Source organism: Condylura cristata, unplaced genomic scaffold (assembly GCF_000260355.1).
Source record: "Condylura cristata isolate star-nosed mole 26May11 unplaced genomic scaffold, ConCri1.0 scaffold00001, whole genome shotgun sequence".
NCBI classification, from domain to species: Eukaryota; Metazoa; Chordata; class Mammalia; order Eulipotyphla; family Talpidae; genus Condylura; species Condylura cristata.
Window position 1 is genome coordinate 65,562,550 of NW_004567102.1, and position 18,559 is coordinate 65,581,108.

The 18,559-nt window shown below is 35.6% G+C and overlaps 1 protein-coding gene across 2 annotated transcripts in view; it reads left to right on the top strand.

The window, feature by feature from the left end:
* The window catches only part of LAMA2 (laminin, alpha 2), a 489,259-nt gene that overhangs the window by 265,295 nt on the left and 205,405 nt on the right, over window positions 1–18,559 (top strand). For both annotated transcript variants that reach the window (XM_004673842.1, XM_004673843.1), the window contains exons 13-14: window positions 12,013–12,114; window positions 13,525–13,736. In XM_004673842.1, coding sequence (XP_004673899.1) covers window positions 12,013–12,114; window positions 13,525–13,736 — 314 coding nt within the window. The remainder of the gene's footprint in view (window positions 1–12,012; window positions 12,115–13,524; window positions 13,737–18,559) is intronic.

Sequence of the window (18,559 nt, forward strand, 5' to 3'; positions counted from 1 at the left end):
ACATATGCAGTGACTTAGAGACCCTACATAGCAGGTCATTCCATTTTCAACAGTTCTACATATTAGAAGTAATTATTCCCAGAATCAAAAAAACAAATGTTTCCCTACCTCCCACTTCCTTATATGTTATATTTCTGTGCTACGAGCAGCAAATTTTCCTCCTATTTTCCACAATAGCCCTTCAACTGTTGGAAGAAAACAATCACATTTCTCTTTTTTAAGGTTAAATATCCCCATTACCTTTCCAGACCCCTTGCTCAACTCTTAGAGTCATCAACATCCTGCTCACAGCTCTTTGGATGAACTCTAATTTGTCAACTACTCTCTTAAATGGTGGTGTCAAGAACTTGCTCTGACTAGCAGTTGGATCATTGCTTCCATTAATCTGTATTCTAAGTATCTTTTTAGTAGAGAGAGTATGCTGTTTGCCAATACATTAGAACATGTCGAAATGGTTTTTATAACTTATAAAATATTTATTGGTGGGTGCTGAAATTTATACTATTATCCTATCATATAAAAACTGGTAAAAATAATGATAGGGAGTTGCTTTATGCATATAAATATATATGTGAATTAAATTTCGATTTTTCCTCTTCAACTGTAGATCAAACTTCCCAAATGCTAAAGGTTCCTTGCTTTCAAACAAATGCATTTGTGGTTTGTCATTCAGCAGCACAGTAAGCTCTTATAGTAAGCTTAAATTACAAGAAAAAGTTCAAACAGACAGATCTTCTTTGGTCTGTTTTAGAACTGACAAAGATAAGAATACAGAAACCAGTAAAGGCCTATTTTATTAACAACTGGAAGGAATCTCACAGGAATAGGGCAAATTTGTCCCACTTTTGTATGCTTTTCCATATATAATATATTGAAATGATATATGTAGAGTGTTGAACTTGATTAAAATTCAGTAGACATTTATGCAGCATGCAGTATCTATAAGATGCTTATGTAAAATAGTATAGGGAAACACTAAAATGTGAATAAATCTGAATCTTGCCATTACTCTGATCTCTTCAAGAAATCCTAGGATTTTAAAGTATGTAAAGAATCATGATTTAAATGAGTGTGGTAAGTTTTCAGTGTTAAAGAGTTCACAATATTTTAATTTTGAAAACCATCTTAGCTGAAACCAACTTACCACATTTGTTGAATATATATGTTGGGCATATAGTGAGGAATTTTATGTGTAGTTTTTCATTTCATTTTTCAGAACATACTTCTGAGGTAGGCATAATATAAATGGCTATCTCAGATAACTACCAGTACTTTATCTGCTCATTCAGAAAAAAAAAGATGTGATGCACTTTATTAACCTGTTGATTCTCCTCTGGGGTATGACTTACTTTCTGTTGCCCCTTTGGGTATCTTCTAATCTTCACAACCAATTCTATCACTATAATGAAGAACTACCAGCAAACTTTGTGAATAAGGGGGAAAAGGGAGCAGTGGCAGGCTGATTTGTCATCAAATCAAAGACTATTGAAAGACTGGGCTCTAGCTACTGCTTTTCTGGGAAATTAAGTGTTACTTTTATCGCTATATAAATAATATAAGCTGAAGTTACTTGAGCTCATTAGGCATATATGTAAAGTTGCAGAACTATGTATGGACAGGTTGAAAACTTCACATATATTCTTGTTCCTACTTTTTTTAAAAAGATTTATTTATTCATGCACACAAAACTGGCATAGAGGCCAGAGGTACAGGAACAGTGAGAGGATTCACCATGGTGTTGGGAGCAGAACAGGCAGATGGACTGAAATACACTGCGGAGGGGAGCAGCAGGCAAGACAGGAGAGGTCTGCTCTGCCATGTGGGTTACCCCCTGGTCGGAGATTGAACCTGCTCGCAAGTGACTGGGTAGCCTCACAGTGCTGTACTCTAAACCAGGGAGGGCCCTTGTTCCTACTTGTTTAAGAAGGGAGGACACAACAGCCATATACTGTATAAAATAATGACTATTCTTATATAGAAAAAAAATAGCAGTAAGTAAAAGATTAATTAGACTTCTCATTCAAATGGAAAATAACAATGTTGATTTCTTTTTTACAGTGTTCTCATAATTTTCCACAAGAATTATTTATTTTATTTTATCTACTTGTTATTTATAGAAAAATAGTAAATCTGTTTCTCTTTAGGTTAATGAAACTTGGATTAAAGTGTGTCCTATTATTTTAAACAGTATCAATTTATATATAACGATTCAGTTTTCTTGGCAAAAAAAAAAAAAAAATGAGAGATGTTAAGCCCTAGTCAATAAGAAGTCTATGTATTTAAAAAATCCTTAATTTGTGGTTTACTTGAATAAATCAGTGTTTTATTATGTATTATATGTATTGCTGTACTGAATATTTACACATAAATTAATCCAAAGCACAGCATTGTACTAATGGAACATTCCATCCAAACATAAGGAAGCAAATAGAAGACAAACATCTGTTGAAAGGACTCTGGCTTGGGTCTGAGCCTAATAACAAAAAACATTTGGAGAACTTGGCTGCTACCATGTACTCACATCTGTTGAGATTATGCTACTTCAATTCTGTGCTTGACCAGTGCATGTCACAAAGTAGCAAGTAGTATTAAATCAGAAATAACTAGAGGAAGCATTAAATGCTAATTTACTATATAGCTTGTACTGCTAAGCAGTACATCATCTTCTGGGTAATGCTTTGCAAATCTATTGCAAAGCAATAGGTGCTTACATTTTTTCTTAATAATATCATTGTTTATTTTTACATAATTTTGTGCCTTTTTCCATCTCAGTTGTAATTCCAATGGGCTTCCCATCACCAGATCACCTGTGTGACATCACTATAGTCCAGTGCACTTCCCTCCCCCCACCGTTTTTGATCCCATTCCTCATTCCACCCCCGTAAAATGTCTCTGATATATAGCTGGTCATTACTATTATTTTGTCCCCTAGTCCTGTATACTCCTGCTATGAGTGAAACCATTTGGTATTTTTCCTTTTCTTTCTGGCTTATTTCACTAAGCATGATTTTTTCCAGCTCCATCCATGTTGCTGCAAAAGGCATGTGTTTATTTATTTATTTTTTTGGTCGCTGAGTAGTATTCCATTGTGTATATGTACCACATCTTTTTAACCCCCAAAGTCATCTACTTTTAGGCATTTGGGTTGTTTCCATGTCTTTCCTATTGTAAATAAAGCAGCAATAAACATGCGGGTGCAGGTATCTTTTTGAATCAGCGTTTTTGTGTCTTTTGGGTAGATACCTAGGAGTGGGATTGCTGGGTCATAGGGAAGCCCCATGTTCAGCAGTTTGAGGAACCTCCAAACAGCTTTCCATAATAGTTTGTATTCCCACCAGCAGTGCAGGAGAGTTCCTTTTTCTCTACATCCTCGCCAACATTTGTTGTTGCTAGTTGTTTTAGGATGTGCCATTCTCACTGGGGTGAGGTGGTATCTCATTGTGGTTTTCATTTGCATCTCCCTTATTACAGGTGAGTTGAACATTTTTTCATATGCTTGTTGGCCATCTGCATTTCCTCTTTGGAGAAGTGTCTTTTTAGCTCTTCTGCTCATTTTTGGATGGGTTGTTTATTTTTGTTAATTTTCCTAAGTTCTTTGAATATCTTTGTGATCAATCCTTTATCGCTTATTTTGTGTGAGAATTTTTTTTTCCCAATCAGTGGGATGTCTGTTTGTTTTTTTGTAATGTCTCTTTTGCTGTACAGAAGCTTTTTAACTTTATGTAGTCCCATCTATTTATCCTTTCCTTCACTATTGTTATGTTTGGTGCTATATCACCAAAGATGTTACTAAAGTGTATGTCGTGTAGTGTTTTGCCCATCTTCGCTTCCAGAGGTGCTTACATTTTTGAGGCCCCCCCGAATAAATGCAGAATATGTAGTTTGTAGGAAAAATACTCAGTTTATTGTATTTTAAAATTTGATCTGCCTATCCTGAATTTCTTGTTATATGCAAACCACTAAATTGATCTTCAGTTGCAACCAAAAACATTCTCATCTGATCAAATCCTTGTAATCTCATTTGCTTTGAATCATAAGTGGGCATTGGAAGAGTATAATTAGGACTTACTTTGTTACACAGAAGAGAGCTTATGCTGAAGATAGTTTGGTGCAATTAAAGTGGATAAATCATTAATTAAAAAAACTGTGTGTGAGAAACTCATATCAACCTCTCAATGTATCTATCTCAAAATTTTGTTTTGTCTCTGATTAAAAACACTATAATGCATTTCCTTGATATTATCAATAAGAAACATTTTATATATATATATCTATACACATGTATATGTATATACACACACATATTATATAAGCCTATTTCTGATTTGATTTTACTATAACCTTCCTATTTATTCTGGTAGGCAAAAGCAAAAATTGTGTGTATATGTAGACTAGGATATAGGTCATTAAAATTTGGAGAGTCACAGTGAAAGGTGGGAAGAGTAGATATAATTATGTAATTAAATAGTTTGTAAGCAGCTAAGAGGACATTGGCCCATTAATTGGTAGTGCAAGAGGCACTATTTCCATTAAAATGCCACAAAACTCTGTCCCTGACCCTATCATATTCATAGTTTTCATATTTGCTTTGGATACTTGTGGAATTTAGATGAGATCAAATTCACAGGAATACACAATTATCTTACTAGATTGAAATGGTTGCAGTGGCCACGTATAAAAGGAAAAATTGCAGAGCCTGGCCTTTCCTCAAATAATGTGTGCCAATAAGATACAGTCATTATTGTAAAAAAAAATTCAATTGAAGCTGTGCTGTGCCATGAAAAAGGAGGTGGGGGGAGGAGAAGAAGACAGAAGGGAGGGCCACTGGAGGTAGGAAGGAAAGAGTGAGTGAGCAAGGGAAGGCCTGACAGAGAAGGCAGGCCACCTGGGTTAAAGGAAGGGGAAAGTCTGGAAAAGTAGATAGAAGAAGAAAAGGAGGGACAGAACAAAGGCGTATTTTTTTGAACTCCCCTTGACTACCTAACTTCGTCCCTTCCAAACCAATACTTCTAGATGTATTGTCTGTTTGATACCCACAACTCGTATCCATTTTCTATCACTTAAAGGCAGTGTGATTTTAAAGATCTCCCATGTAAGTTCTAGATGTTCTCCAATTCAAGTTCCTCTTGCATCTGTTTATTCTAATTCTCATCAGGTTTTGAAAGGAGAAAACATGCACTTATCTCTAGACTATCAATGTAAGGAAGAGCATAACAAACAAATAGAATACTTGTTTCCTTGTTAAAAGAGAGCTATGTGAATAGATACATCAATAAACACTTTTAAGAGAAGGATACATTTCCAGCATTTAGGAAGACAGAAAGATGAATTACTTGCCCTGTTTGTGATACTAAGTTGATATTGACAGATAAGTGTCACTTTTCCTGTTCCATATTAGAAAGCCTATTTCTGATCTGATTTTAATATAACTTTCCTGAAATATTTGTTCTGGTAGGCAAAAGCAAAAATTAGGTTTTACACCCCATTTACTGGAATAAGAGTGACGCATTTCTGACATCAGAAATTCTGGGCTTATTTTACAGTAGGCTCCCAGTTCCCTAGATAGATTACCACTCCTTTGTTCCTCAATTCCTATATTTTTGAGATTGGTAGAGAGAGAAGTGAGAGGTTAAAATACAAGTATCATAATACTAAATACTTTTGCAAAGCTCAATCTTTCTTATGAATTACCTTTAGCCTTTTCTACTCACGAGGGAAAACTTTCCTGCCTCATTAAATCTTTAATGCAATGTGCGCATGCACGCTACATTATTATATGTGACATTAGGTTTTATATTCAAGTAACTATCATGTTACTTGCAAACAAGCTCTTTCTTTTCCCTGAAGGTAGAATTCAAATAGGTACTCATGGGAAATAGCTACTTGTGTTGTTCTTTTCTTAATGGGGTGGATTGGAGGACCAGGAGAGTGAAGGGCTTAGCCCTGAACTACCCCAGGAACACCTGGGCACAACTCCTTGTCCTTGCCTTCTGAATTTGAGATCTGACTCTTCTTGAAGAGAATTTCATCTAATATATATGAGAAAGGTAAAAGGCTGTGGTCTTTGGGGACCCTAATAGAATGAACTAGTTTCATTAAATTCACTTTCTCTTAGTATTGAAAAGGATACAACTTTCATCTCTGGTAAATATAGTCTAATCCAACCAGCAAATACAAGAATTGCCTCAAAGCAAACTGAAATTGTCTTACTTCTAACTATGGGAAACTACATTTTTTAAACCAAAAATGGTGACAGTTTAGTTTCTCTAAATAGCAGGAGAAAATGAAATGTTCTATGACTGCCATACAGCGCTCTGTAAAATGGCAAAAATCAATGACTCCTAAATCAACTAAACAAAGATAAAATCAATGAACTGACTCTATAATATCAAAAATTGTGGAAATTAAAGTTGTGCATGGTACACAACAGCCATGTCACGGGCTGTCCTATTCGATCTGTTCACTATTAATGGATGCCTTTATGTTCATGCATTCTTTTGACAAAATACAGCAGTAGTCACGAAAAGAAAGACAAGCAATCTTTGAATGAAAAAAAAAACTATAAATGAGAATTTCAGCAAAAAATTAGTTTAAGCAAATCACATGAATATAGAAAGATTTAAGAGAGACTAGATCAGAATTCTCAAACTTTTCTCAATTCATAGTACAATTAATGTCTCCATATATTTTGGCAGTGTCTTCTAGATGAACCAAAATATGCCACAATAGTTAGCACCAGCTATGTATGTTTCAGCAATTTAACTCTGATTTAAAGAGATAATGCACATAAATTCAAAAGCAATACAATAATTTATTCTTTTCATAAATACCTCCATTTACTTACTAATGGGATCTGTGTGTAATGTGTAACTTCTCAAACATGAGAGCCAAATCTGATGTTGCTAGTTTTACTTAATGTGTCAGATTCATTTTTGTACAACAGTATTTTTTTTTATCACAGCAGCCACTGAAAATTTTGCTGAATAATGATGTGACATGGCTGAAAGAGCAAGTAATAAAAACAGAGCTCCAATTTTTAAAATATCCCTAAATGGAACATAACATTATCCAATGTTAAAATCATGACCTACCCCAAGCTGTCTGTGTGGTGTCCAGCAGACTCTGTAATTCTGTCAAACATATCGGGGTATCCCACAGAGCTTTGAGAGCTCACTGAAGCACCCTCAGGGCACCACTGCACAAAGGACAGAGGCAGATTCTAGAGTATATTGAGAAAGCCAGAATTTAAATGTGTTTCTTCATTGAAAAGTGCAACAACAGAAATAGTAGTCGACAACAACTTTCCCCATCAAGAAGATAGAAGTCAGAAATGAAATTAGAATGTTTGATGAACATCTAGTATCATGTGTCAATGTGAATGGCAGGTTAGATTAAGAAACATTTAAGCCGAATAGGATTGAGGTACTTACCTGATATAAGTAATAAGGTGAAAACAATGTTTTCTTGGATCCAAGGTTTCCAATTTAAAGTAGAGAAATAAAGCAATTTGCTGGACCCAATTATGAAAATTCAGAAAATAATCAAATTTGTTTCTTGGGTAGATACAGATAACAAAGTTAACTTTGAGTGTATTGAGTGTATCTAACTCAATACTGAACTGTTTTGAATGAAATTATATTTCTACAAAATTCACACCAAAACCTTAGAATGTGGTAGAATGTGGTAGTAAATAAGGGACCTTATTTACTTTTAAAGGTTTATTTGTTCATACAGAACTGGGGTACAGGCCAGAGGCTCAGGGGCAGTGAGAGGCTTCACCAAAGACAGAGGGGGAAGCAGAGCAGGCAGATCTACAAAGTACACTGCTGAGGGGAGCAGCAGCGAGGTCTGCCATGCCATGTGGTCACCTCCGGGGCAGGCGGGAATCGAACCCATGTGGAAGCTTTAGCTTCTTAGTGTTGTGCTTTAACCCGCTGCGCCACCAGGGAGGGCCTCTGGTGGCTTATTAAAACTACATGAACTAACTCATAACAGACACAGCACAAAATAGAAGATGGAGATTAAAGAACCTTGTCAGAGAAATCCATGAGAGAAACATGTGGCAGTTCAATCCATGAGAGAGCAATGGAAATGCAGTAAAAATGGACAGTAAAAAAGGGAGTGAGAGTCTTGGAGTTATTCATATAGTGGTATAGAATTAGAAAGAAAAAAAATGCATCTACAAATGAGAGCAAATCTTGGCCAGATCAAGGAGAGGAATATCAGGAACACTAAGGGCAGCAGACCTAGAAATCAAGAGTGCTGAGAACTACTCCATGAAACAAAGACTAGAAAAATTCTGAACAAAATGTCCATTAGAATTTGCCAGACAGCTCCTTGTTGGTGGCACAATGGGTTAAAGTGCTGCACTATGAAGCTTTTTGCAGCTGCTTCCACACGAGTTCAATCCCCTGCCAGGGAGCTGCCCCACATGGCGCAGCAGACCTCTCCTGTCTCACCCGCTGCTCCCCTCATCAGTGTACTTCATCTGCTTCTGCTCTTCACTCTATCTCTGGTGAGTTTTCCCATCCCTGCACCTCTGGCCTGTACTCCAGTTATGTATGCATAACTATATAAATATTTTTTAAAAAGGGAATTTGCTAGACATAATTTATAAATGATCTTTCAAGAAACAGTTTTAGATCATGTAATTATTACCAGAAGGGAAAAGGAAACAGAGTAGGTAGATAGGAACTGAGGAGACAAAGTATAGTGAAGGATATAGTATTATGCTTGTGGTGCTACACTTAATGTAGTATATATATAGGATAATTTTCAATATACACCTGAAATTTATTCAATATTGTAATGCAACTTTACTTAAATATTTGAAGGAAGGAAATCATGCACCCCATAAAATAAACATATTTAATGGAGCACTAAGAACATAAGACTGTTTACATGAGATAACATAAGGAAGGATGGATAAATTAGGATTTAGAAATTAGTATAATAACCTGCATCTTAGAATTTCACAGTGAAAATAATAAATGACCACAGATAATAGATAAAGGACAAAAAATAGTCATTGACCTATATGGCACAATTGATTTGGTGGAGAGTAAAGATTGGGATACTGGGAGAGCAGGTAGTGAAAACATGGAAAAATTGTATCAATATAGGTATTTGGAATTATGACGGTGAATGAGAAGATTCTTCATCCAAAACTATAGAAAAACGACAGCTTATTATTAAATATACTCAAGGCATCTTACTCGAAAAACCTGTGTCCCTTGGTAAAGAAGGTACTGTCTGCTAATTGAGTAATTAAAAATGTTTTCATACAATGCAATATAATCTTTAGGGAAGACACACTAACTGAAAACAGCAACAGAAAATGCTTGATTTTGTTGCTTGTGAAGAGATTACTTTATGGAAGTGAAGAAGTAGAGGCAAGGGAAATTAGAGAATAAGTAATTTTTCCTAGGGGTGCAGACTCTGAATTGTGATGATAACTTAAGTAATACTCTTTAAAATTTACCTAAATAACTAATTGACTAAACAGTTACAAAGGGGTGATCACACATGTGTAAATGATAAAACAATGATTCTAATATTATAGAAATAGTACTTGTAGGCCCTCCCTGGTGGTGTAACTGGTTAGGAAGCCGCACTGGAAGCTAGCCACAGCCACTTCTGTGTGAGTTCAATCCTCAGCCCTGGAGGTGACCACATGGCGCGGCAGACCTCTCCTGACCCACGTGCCGCTCCCCTCAACAGTGTATTTTGTTGATCAGCTTGTTCTGCTCCCCACTCTGTCTCTGGTGAATCCTCTCACCAGCCTTGCACTTCTGGCCTGTACTCAGTTCTGTATGTCTAAATAAATAAACGAATCTTTAAAAAAAAGAAAAAGAAATAGTACCTGTAGACAGGGGTAAAGGGAAACTATCACACATCTTTTTAAAATTGTTTTTCAAATAAGTGGAAGTAAAATGGATTCACCCATTAAATTGTTAGATAATTCATAAGCTGGTTCAAATAATGGCAAAACACTGGTATCAAAGATACACGAAAGAGTTGAACAATTTGTGTTCTGAAATGTGAATTAAAAAAAAACAATTTTTTCATTTTAATTGCTATTTTTATTGTAAGCCTTCAGGAGGATAGGTTAACTAAATTCTATTCTTTATTTACATTATTATTTATCTCACTAATACCCTCTTTTTTCCCATGTAGTTTTTTGTTCCTTTTCCCCCACTCATTCCATTCCCATATTATTTTATGTATATAATATATTATAGCTATTTTAAGTAGGTATAAACTACATCAACGTTGTAACAAATCACATATTTTCTTGTTTCTTGTAAAGTCTTAATAGCCTGAAAATTCAAACAAAACATATCTGGCTCTTTTTATGGCAAAATTGTAAATTACATTTAAGTCCATGTTCCTTATGTCAGGATTTATATGACAGTATCTTAAAGTAATTTAAGAATTCATTTAAATTGATCTTTTTCTTAGGGAAACATATCCAGAAAAAATGTCACTCAAATTTTAAATACTCATAATATATTCAGAAGCGCAAAAGTTTTGCAGCCTATAGACCTACATCCCAATGTCCTTCTCAAACTCAGTGCCTACCTCCTATTAAACATTATCATAATTTAGAAAATTCTATGTGGTTCAGTCCTCTGAATTATATAAAGCATTCTTTTCTGCTGCCTTTCCAGATTTCTTTCATTGAGAAAATGCCTGATTTGAGCAAGCATGCTATGTGAAATTCCGGATATTTATTTAATAGAACCAAAAACCTTTTACACAGATTCACCCCTCATTACTCACAAAATGCCAAATGCTATAGTTCTAGCAGTTATTTATTATTTTATATATGAAGAGACATTAGAGTAGGGCTATTTCTCAGCGGAGCAGGGGAATAAGTTTTTTGAATTTTAGTTCTTCATAGAACTCCATGTAATGAGCTTTTACAAGACATTGAGGAGCTGCAATTTAAAAGCCTTGTTTAATCAACCGTAGCAAGCTGTGTGCCATTCCCTACAGAAATATGCTGAGAGGATCTGGGCTCCTCCTCCTCCTCCATTCAGGGCATCACCAGGAATTGCTTTGTGGTCTGGGTCTGCCATGAGGACACAGAGAGCGGGCAGCAGCAAAGCCTGGCCTCTGCTTGTCAGCATGGTGGAAACTGCAGAATACAAATCGTCAGCTTTGTTTTGTGAACTCTATTTACAATGCTGGAGTGGAATTTTTTAAAAGAGGACTACAGCATTTGCATTGAATCCTGTCACTCAAGCTCCAGCGTTGATTCCTGTCCTATAAATGATCTTGTTTTCCTACTTTTTTCCTTTCTACAAGGTTACTGTCAATGTCAGAGAATGTAAACCTCAAGCATATGTTGTGCAGGGCTTGGTGTGCATGTTGGAAGGAAAGAAATTTGAGTAATGAAAGCAGATAATATCAGTCATTCAAACTAAGCATATTTGACTGCACAGGGGGAAGTGTACCTGCTTTGGGAGTTTTGATTGAAATGTATCATAATGTAAAACTTGCTGCTATTTTATTTTTCTTTGACCAACAGCGTTTCCCAGCTTAGCTTATAGTCTACCTAAAGTGTCTGTCAATTGGAGTAATGTTTTTGTTGAATGCATTTAGACCCCATAATGTGAGTGACCCTCTGGTATGGATAGAAATCTCCCAATTTTGACAATGATCCTTTTCTTGTTGGGAATTGTGAAGCTCAAGTTAGAGACTAGGAAAATGACAGGAAGGGCTGTGTTTGATTTCATGGAACTTAACGTATTTCAGCAAGCCTGCAATACTGGGAAAAAATAATACACGAATTTATATTTGTGTCAGGCTTACAGTTGATGGGTAAGGTTCGTATAAAGGTTACTCCTAAAAAAAAATGTCTGTTACTCTTACTTTACAGTTCTGTGATTTCTCCTTCTTCAAATTCCTGCCTTCCAGAACAATAAAATGTTTTTAAAATAATAAGAAAAATATAATTTCATAGCCTATCTCTTGTCCTTTAATGATTATATATTTCCTCTCTTGCAGCTTTCAGCAGCTGGAGGACTACTAACATTTACTGTATCATATGACCTGAAAGAGGAGGAGGAAGATACAGAACACATACTACAACTTGTGATTATCTTAGAGGTAGAGCAAAAGAATTGTCATTTATGTTAAACTGTTTTATAGTCTAATGTTATTTATGATTTTTCCATACCTGGTTTGTTGACATCAATTTACATACTACTATAGAAAATTATAATATCCTGGGAATTTTTTTTTTTAATCCTAGTCTTAAGTTCCTGAGACATTTCTAAAAGGCTGACTATATTCTTTGGGTTATAATGATAAAGGAGACCTTTTTGATTAGGCTTGGGATTTCAATTTAAAACTTAATGACCATTTTCCCAAGAATATAAAGTGTGATGAAAATGTCTAGTCAGAAGCTAACTTACATAGTCTTTCTTTTCCCACCTCTCATTACTTCCAAATAGATCTAATGTTAGCTTCTTTTCATATATTAAGAAAAAGTAAATGAAATTGAAGTTTGTTTAGGAAACTTCAAAACTACTAATTATGCTAAGGACATAAGATCACTTGTTTTCAGGATTTGGAGGGCCATAAGTACTTCTAAAATGCTGAAAGTCTACAGTTACTTACAGGCCCTCTCCTAGAGTTTCTCATCTCCTCCCCTCAACATAACACCTACCCTCCCTCAACTTATGTTTTCCCTGGCATGGTGTATGCCTGAAAGGCACACACTTGCATGTAGGCTTATGATTCCAAATGGGTAAACCTTGAATCATCAATAGACTCCATCATTGTTTGTCTTTCACATGTGTGAATGAAAAGATTATTTTCCCAAAATGAATATTACCAATATTAGAATTTTGGTTGGGTGTTATCTATTTTGGTGTATGTGTAAGTGCAAGTATATATTGGAGTTCCTTTTAGATAAATGGGGTTTAGCAATATCTATAACACTAAGATATTATATATTTCCATTGTGAATGAACTAAGATAACAAGGATAACCTAAATGTCACAAGTCAGTCAATATACTCTCTATTCTGATATCATTATCCAATTGTGAACAGGACTTTTTTTTTTGCTTGTTTTTTCTTATCTAGAAAAGTTCTTTGAAACAATGGTTTGATACTCTGTTCTGTTTTCTTTCCTGTAGTCCTATATAGTACACACACCACAAGAAATATATTTGAAATATGTACTTTTATGCACATGTGTAAAACCAAGGTATTTATAATCACATTTATGTATGGATGACAAGTGTTTGTTATTTTAGATAATAGGAGAAATAAGGTCATGCATACTCAGGGAAGTTTTATTTTGTAATGCATGTGGTTCAGGCTAGTATTCAAATTGCTTTTTTTTGCCTTCCCGGTATACCAGACATATTTTGAGTGACAGGAAAATCAACCTGAAGTTAAAATCCTACTGAGAATAATCCACAAAGTGGAAATCAAAATACACACACTTTTTACCTCAGTATACTCTCTTTTCACAGTTTTATTCTTTTTTATTTTTTTTCTTCCTTTAGGGAAATGACTTGAGAATCAGCACAGACCAAGATGAGGTGTACCTGCAGCCATCTGAAGAACATATTAACGTATTGTCACTTAAAGAAGACTTTTTTACCTTCCATGGCACAAATTCCCCAGTCAGTAGAAAAGAGTTTATGACTGTGCTCACAAATTTAAAAAGAGTCCTCATACAAGTCAAGTACAGCCTTGGGATGGATGCCATCTTCAGGTAAATTCAAGAACTGCATTTCCCAGTGTTCACGGGTTTACATTGGGGCCATCAGGTACTTTGATAAAATGTTTGAAGCCCTCTAGTGTGTGTTGCGTTCTAATAGTAGTATATTAAGGCTTTAAAATTTTAATCAACCAGTTTATTTAATTTGTCTTAGCCCTTTTTTAGTATTGATGATTCCTGTCAGACAGGTGATCAAAATTTCTCCAAACTAAAAAAAACCTATACTGAAAAATAAAGTTCCTTTATGATGACTCAGAGAATGGGAAACGACAGATGAAATACCAGGCTGTCCATAATTTGAAAGTCACTAGTAAAACATTTTATTCTGTTAATTAACAGATTAAATAGTTTCTGACTTTATAGTATATGCAGTGATGAATTGCTTAACAACATCTAAGTCAATGATTCATGAACAAGGTCCTTGTAGTTTAGGAGGGTAATAGGAAATACTCTCTAGGTTTGTGAAATTACACTCTAACATGTTCACAAAATGACAAAATCACCTAACCACACATTTCTCAGAATGCATCCCCATCATTAAGAAACACTTAATAACAACATTACAAACACATGGGTACAGTTGCAATATATATAATCACCCTCATTTAGATAACCACAAGTCTCTTTATGAAACACTGTAAAACATAATGGCTGTCTGGTGTAAAGGAAAGGGTATGAGCTGAGAAGCCAATCGACTAGGAGTTCAGTAAGCCTTGCGACTTAAATGTATGATCTTTAGGAGGTGATTGATTCTACCTGCAAATGTAACTGAGTCTACATTTCAGAGTTATTGTGAAAATTATATGTGATAATTATATCAAGTGTTCATTATCTGGACATTTTCAAAGGCTGGTTTCTTTTTGTTCTTTTATTTTTCTTAAAGAGGGAACTGACTTTGAAACAAATACGCCCTTATCTGGTTGACTACAGGCTGCTTTGCTTTCCTTTTTTTTTTTTTTTAAAGATTTATTTATTGGTCCTCCCTGGTGGCGCAGCGGGTTAAAGCACAACAGTGGGAAGCTGAAGCCACTTCCGCATGAGTTTGATTCCCGCCTGCCCCAGAGGTGACCAATGGTGTGGCAGACTTCTCTGGACCCGCCTGTTGCTCCCCTCAGCAGTGTACTTCATCGATCTGCCTGTTCTGCTCCCCACTCTGCCTCTGGTGAAGCCTCTTACCGCCCCTGAGCCTCTGGCCTGTACCCCAGTTCTGTATGCACAAATAAATAAATCTAAAAAAAAATATTTATTTATGCACACAGAACTGGGGTACAGGCCAGAAGTGCAGGGGTGGGTGAGAGCATTCACTAGAGACAGAGTGGGGACCAGAACAGACAGATGGATAAAGTACGCTGCTGAAGGGAGCAGCAGGCGAGACAAGAGAGGTCTGCTGTGTTATGTGAGTCACCTCCCTGGCCAGGGATTGAATTTCTACTGCAGTGGTTGCAGATTGCTTCATAGTGCTGTACATCTACCTTTTGCACCACCAGAGAGGGCCCTCCTTTTTTCCCATTGCTTTAAAGATGTCGACATTTTTGTCTGTCAAAATGTTAACTTTGGCTGTTTCAAAATGAGCTCTTATCCTTTTCCTTCTGTACTCTAATAATAATAAGCAAGGTATCATGGCAACTTCTTCCTCTATCTAATTAAATTTGATAATCATATGTGACCCAGAGCTAACAAGTTGGCTTGCCCATAAGCAAAGCAATGTCTCCACTGGTTTATCTACACAAGGACTTTTTCATTTGCTGATGCTCCCTTATCCCCCATCATTTGCTTGCGCTGCCTAGTTTGTCTTTCACTTGTAGTATTTCAACTAAGTGTAATCATCATTACCATTTCCCGAAGGAGGGAACTGCAGATTCATAAACAGAAACATTGCCAAACAATGTACCTCTTCTGCATAGGCAATTCTCCTAGAAGCTGGGTTAAAATGCCATGAAGATGAGAAACAGCGCTTAGGAATTAATTATGTTTTTCCCATTTAGCAAATAGGGATTGTCATCATGTTTAAACAGTATAAAGAGATGAGTCCTCTGGCTTTCAAAATGAATGACAACCAAATTGACAAAAAGTGGCTAGGGGGCTTCTTTATTTTTGTTAGCATTTCACTTTAGACTTGTTAATCCAAAGGCATTTCCCTGTGATTTATGTCAGATAATTTCAGTATCTACCCATCTTAAAAACCATCCATCTTAAGTTTTGCCATATATGAACTGCATGTCCACAGAACAAGATTAAAAGAATCAAGTGGAAGTTAGTCCAAGTAGGTGACTACTTCTGCAATCTATATTGTATAAAGCATAATGGGTCAAGGAGTAAAAACCAATGTTGGATTTGAAACTCCTACCAAATTCAGGTGAGCTGTTAAGTCAGCATGAATCCTGAGTTAGTAAGCTTGTTACCTTTTATTTAGATGTGATGTAGTAGTGGACTGGGTCATATTCGTAAAACATCACTTGAATTGATTTCAACTTGTCTAGCACAGTAGGCTGTCAGCTTGGCATACTGTTTTTGTGCCAGCACAAGAAAATTGAAGCTATCTCAACAAAATTCATGTTTAGATTTACTTAAGGAGGGTTTATTTCCATGGTCATTCTCTCAGAAAATGGACTTTGGCTTCTCCAGTTATGTCATTTAGATGGAATTGGATAGGGGAAGGAGAATTGGGTTGCAGGTGAGGATTTTGACTTCTGTTTTCAACTCAGCTATTTAATAGTTGTAAATAGAATTGTGGCTTTGATCTCTTTAGATTTCAGTCACCTTGTCTGTAAAGTAAGAAGGAGGACAATTGCCTTGTCAACTTCAAAAGGTCACTATGAGACTGCAATTGGAGGGCAAAAGCACTGTGCTAATGACGAATCAGCACACAAATCTCAAGCATTTCTATCTGACCTGCATCATTTCAAGGAAAACATTTTCTCTAAGTAAGATTAAGACTTGAAGACAGTTTTTACTGTCATTCTTTTCCAGAATGCTGAGAGGCTCAGACAATAAGATCAACTGATTTCCTTTTACACTGTCCTTATTGGTAATATGAAGATTAATACAAAATTTTTCACCCTCCTTTTTCAAAATGTTAGAGAAATCAGTTATTTAGCTCAAGCAAGGAGCTTTTCACCTTTGCTGAGAGGCCTATTGGCCCAAATATAGAGGCAGAACTGCCAAAAAATATTTTTGCCTTTTATACTATAGTGGACATTAGAAAAGCTCATCAGATTTTCAATCTCTGCATTTTGGAATATTGCAGTCCCAACTTTTTGAGGTTAAATGTGTCTCATGACTTGGTTTGGCCACTGCAATGTGAGATATATTCCTCTATACTACTCCAAAGATCATTGAGTTGCCAGTGTGAGACTGGAGCTTTTTCAGTTACCAGCAGATCAAAATAGCCTGAAAAATTGACAACACATGGAGGAAGTCAGTTGCCTGAAAAGACCCATAACTATAGAGGATTTTACAGGGGTAAACTTTTATTTTCTGTTAAACCACAAGAATTTGGAGTTGTTTGTTACCACAGCATTACTAAATCCATGATTTTATCTTGATACACCTCATCTGTCTTTATTACTTAATATATATATATATATATGTATTATATATATATGTATATATATATAATCTTTTAAAGGCTTAAAGGCAAGATGTTTTCACATAACCTTTAGAGTAAATCTGATTTTTTGGGTAATTTTAGGCATCAAAAATATTTGATTTTTGATCAGGCTTTATATAATAAATAATATAGAAAAATCCTTACAAGCAAAAGAGCCCATTGATAAATATATAAATTGAAATGATAGTTGCATAATATGTGTGCATCTTTTGAAATTAATGGCACACGTAATCACATTTAGAAGAAATAATAATGATGAAGACTTTAGAACTTAAAATATTTATTGCAACACACTTGACTTTAGGATATTGCTTAAGAGTTGCAACCGGGATATAAATCCACATATTTTTCTCCTTGGTATCTTTGACTGCTTCCCAAATCTACTTAGTAAAATATTGGATGTGTTCAGTTTGCCAGAACTTATTGGGTGTGTTCGCTGTGTGTCTTACTGTCTCATTTCCCTGTGGTGTTGAATGACAAAAGCACTAACTGACTATAAAGATCAAAGGCTAAGTGAGAAACAGATGTATCTAAAACATCCGATGTGGAGTAACAAGGTCACTGGTTTTTAGAGTCACACTAGGTTTGAATCCATGTGGTACCATTTGCTGGCATCTTTTTGGAGATGGCACTTGACTTCTCTCAGCCTTAGGTTCTTCATTTGTAAATGTAACCAAAATCATGATTACCAAAGCAAATTTATTGATACTTAAATGTGATTCCTGTTGAACCTCATTATAGTGCATAGAACATAGTAGATATCCAGTAAGAAGTACTTAATATGAGAGGTGTTAGTTCTAGAGTAAGCAAAGACTTTACAAAAATGGATTAAATACAGTCCAGTATGGAAGGCGGACATGTCCATTTATGATAGCATAATAATAAGGGCAGTGGAGTGGACACAGTGCACCTTTGTAGGAGTAAGAACGAAGGGTTTATTCTCATATTATCATTTTTTTTTCTTTTTGATGAATGGCTATAACAGTGTCAGAGTCTGTTAATTGTGTCCATTGCTTGATATGGAATTGAAAATGTATTCGAAAATGTCTAACTCTTCCCTAGTGGCCCATTTGATGATAACCCATTGTATAATTTCATTGCTTTTTTAGGAAAGGATTAAAAATTGTCAGGCTCCTCTAATTCAGGAGTATTAGTGAATTTTCCATAAGATAGAGGCCAAGTGAAGTTCTGAATCATCATCTTATGT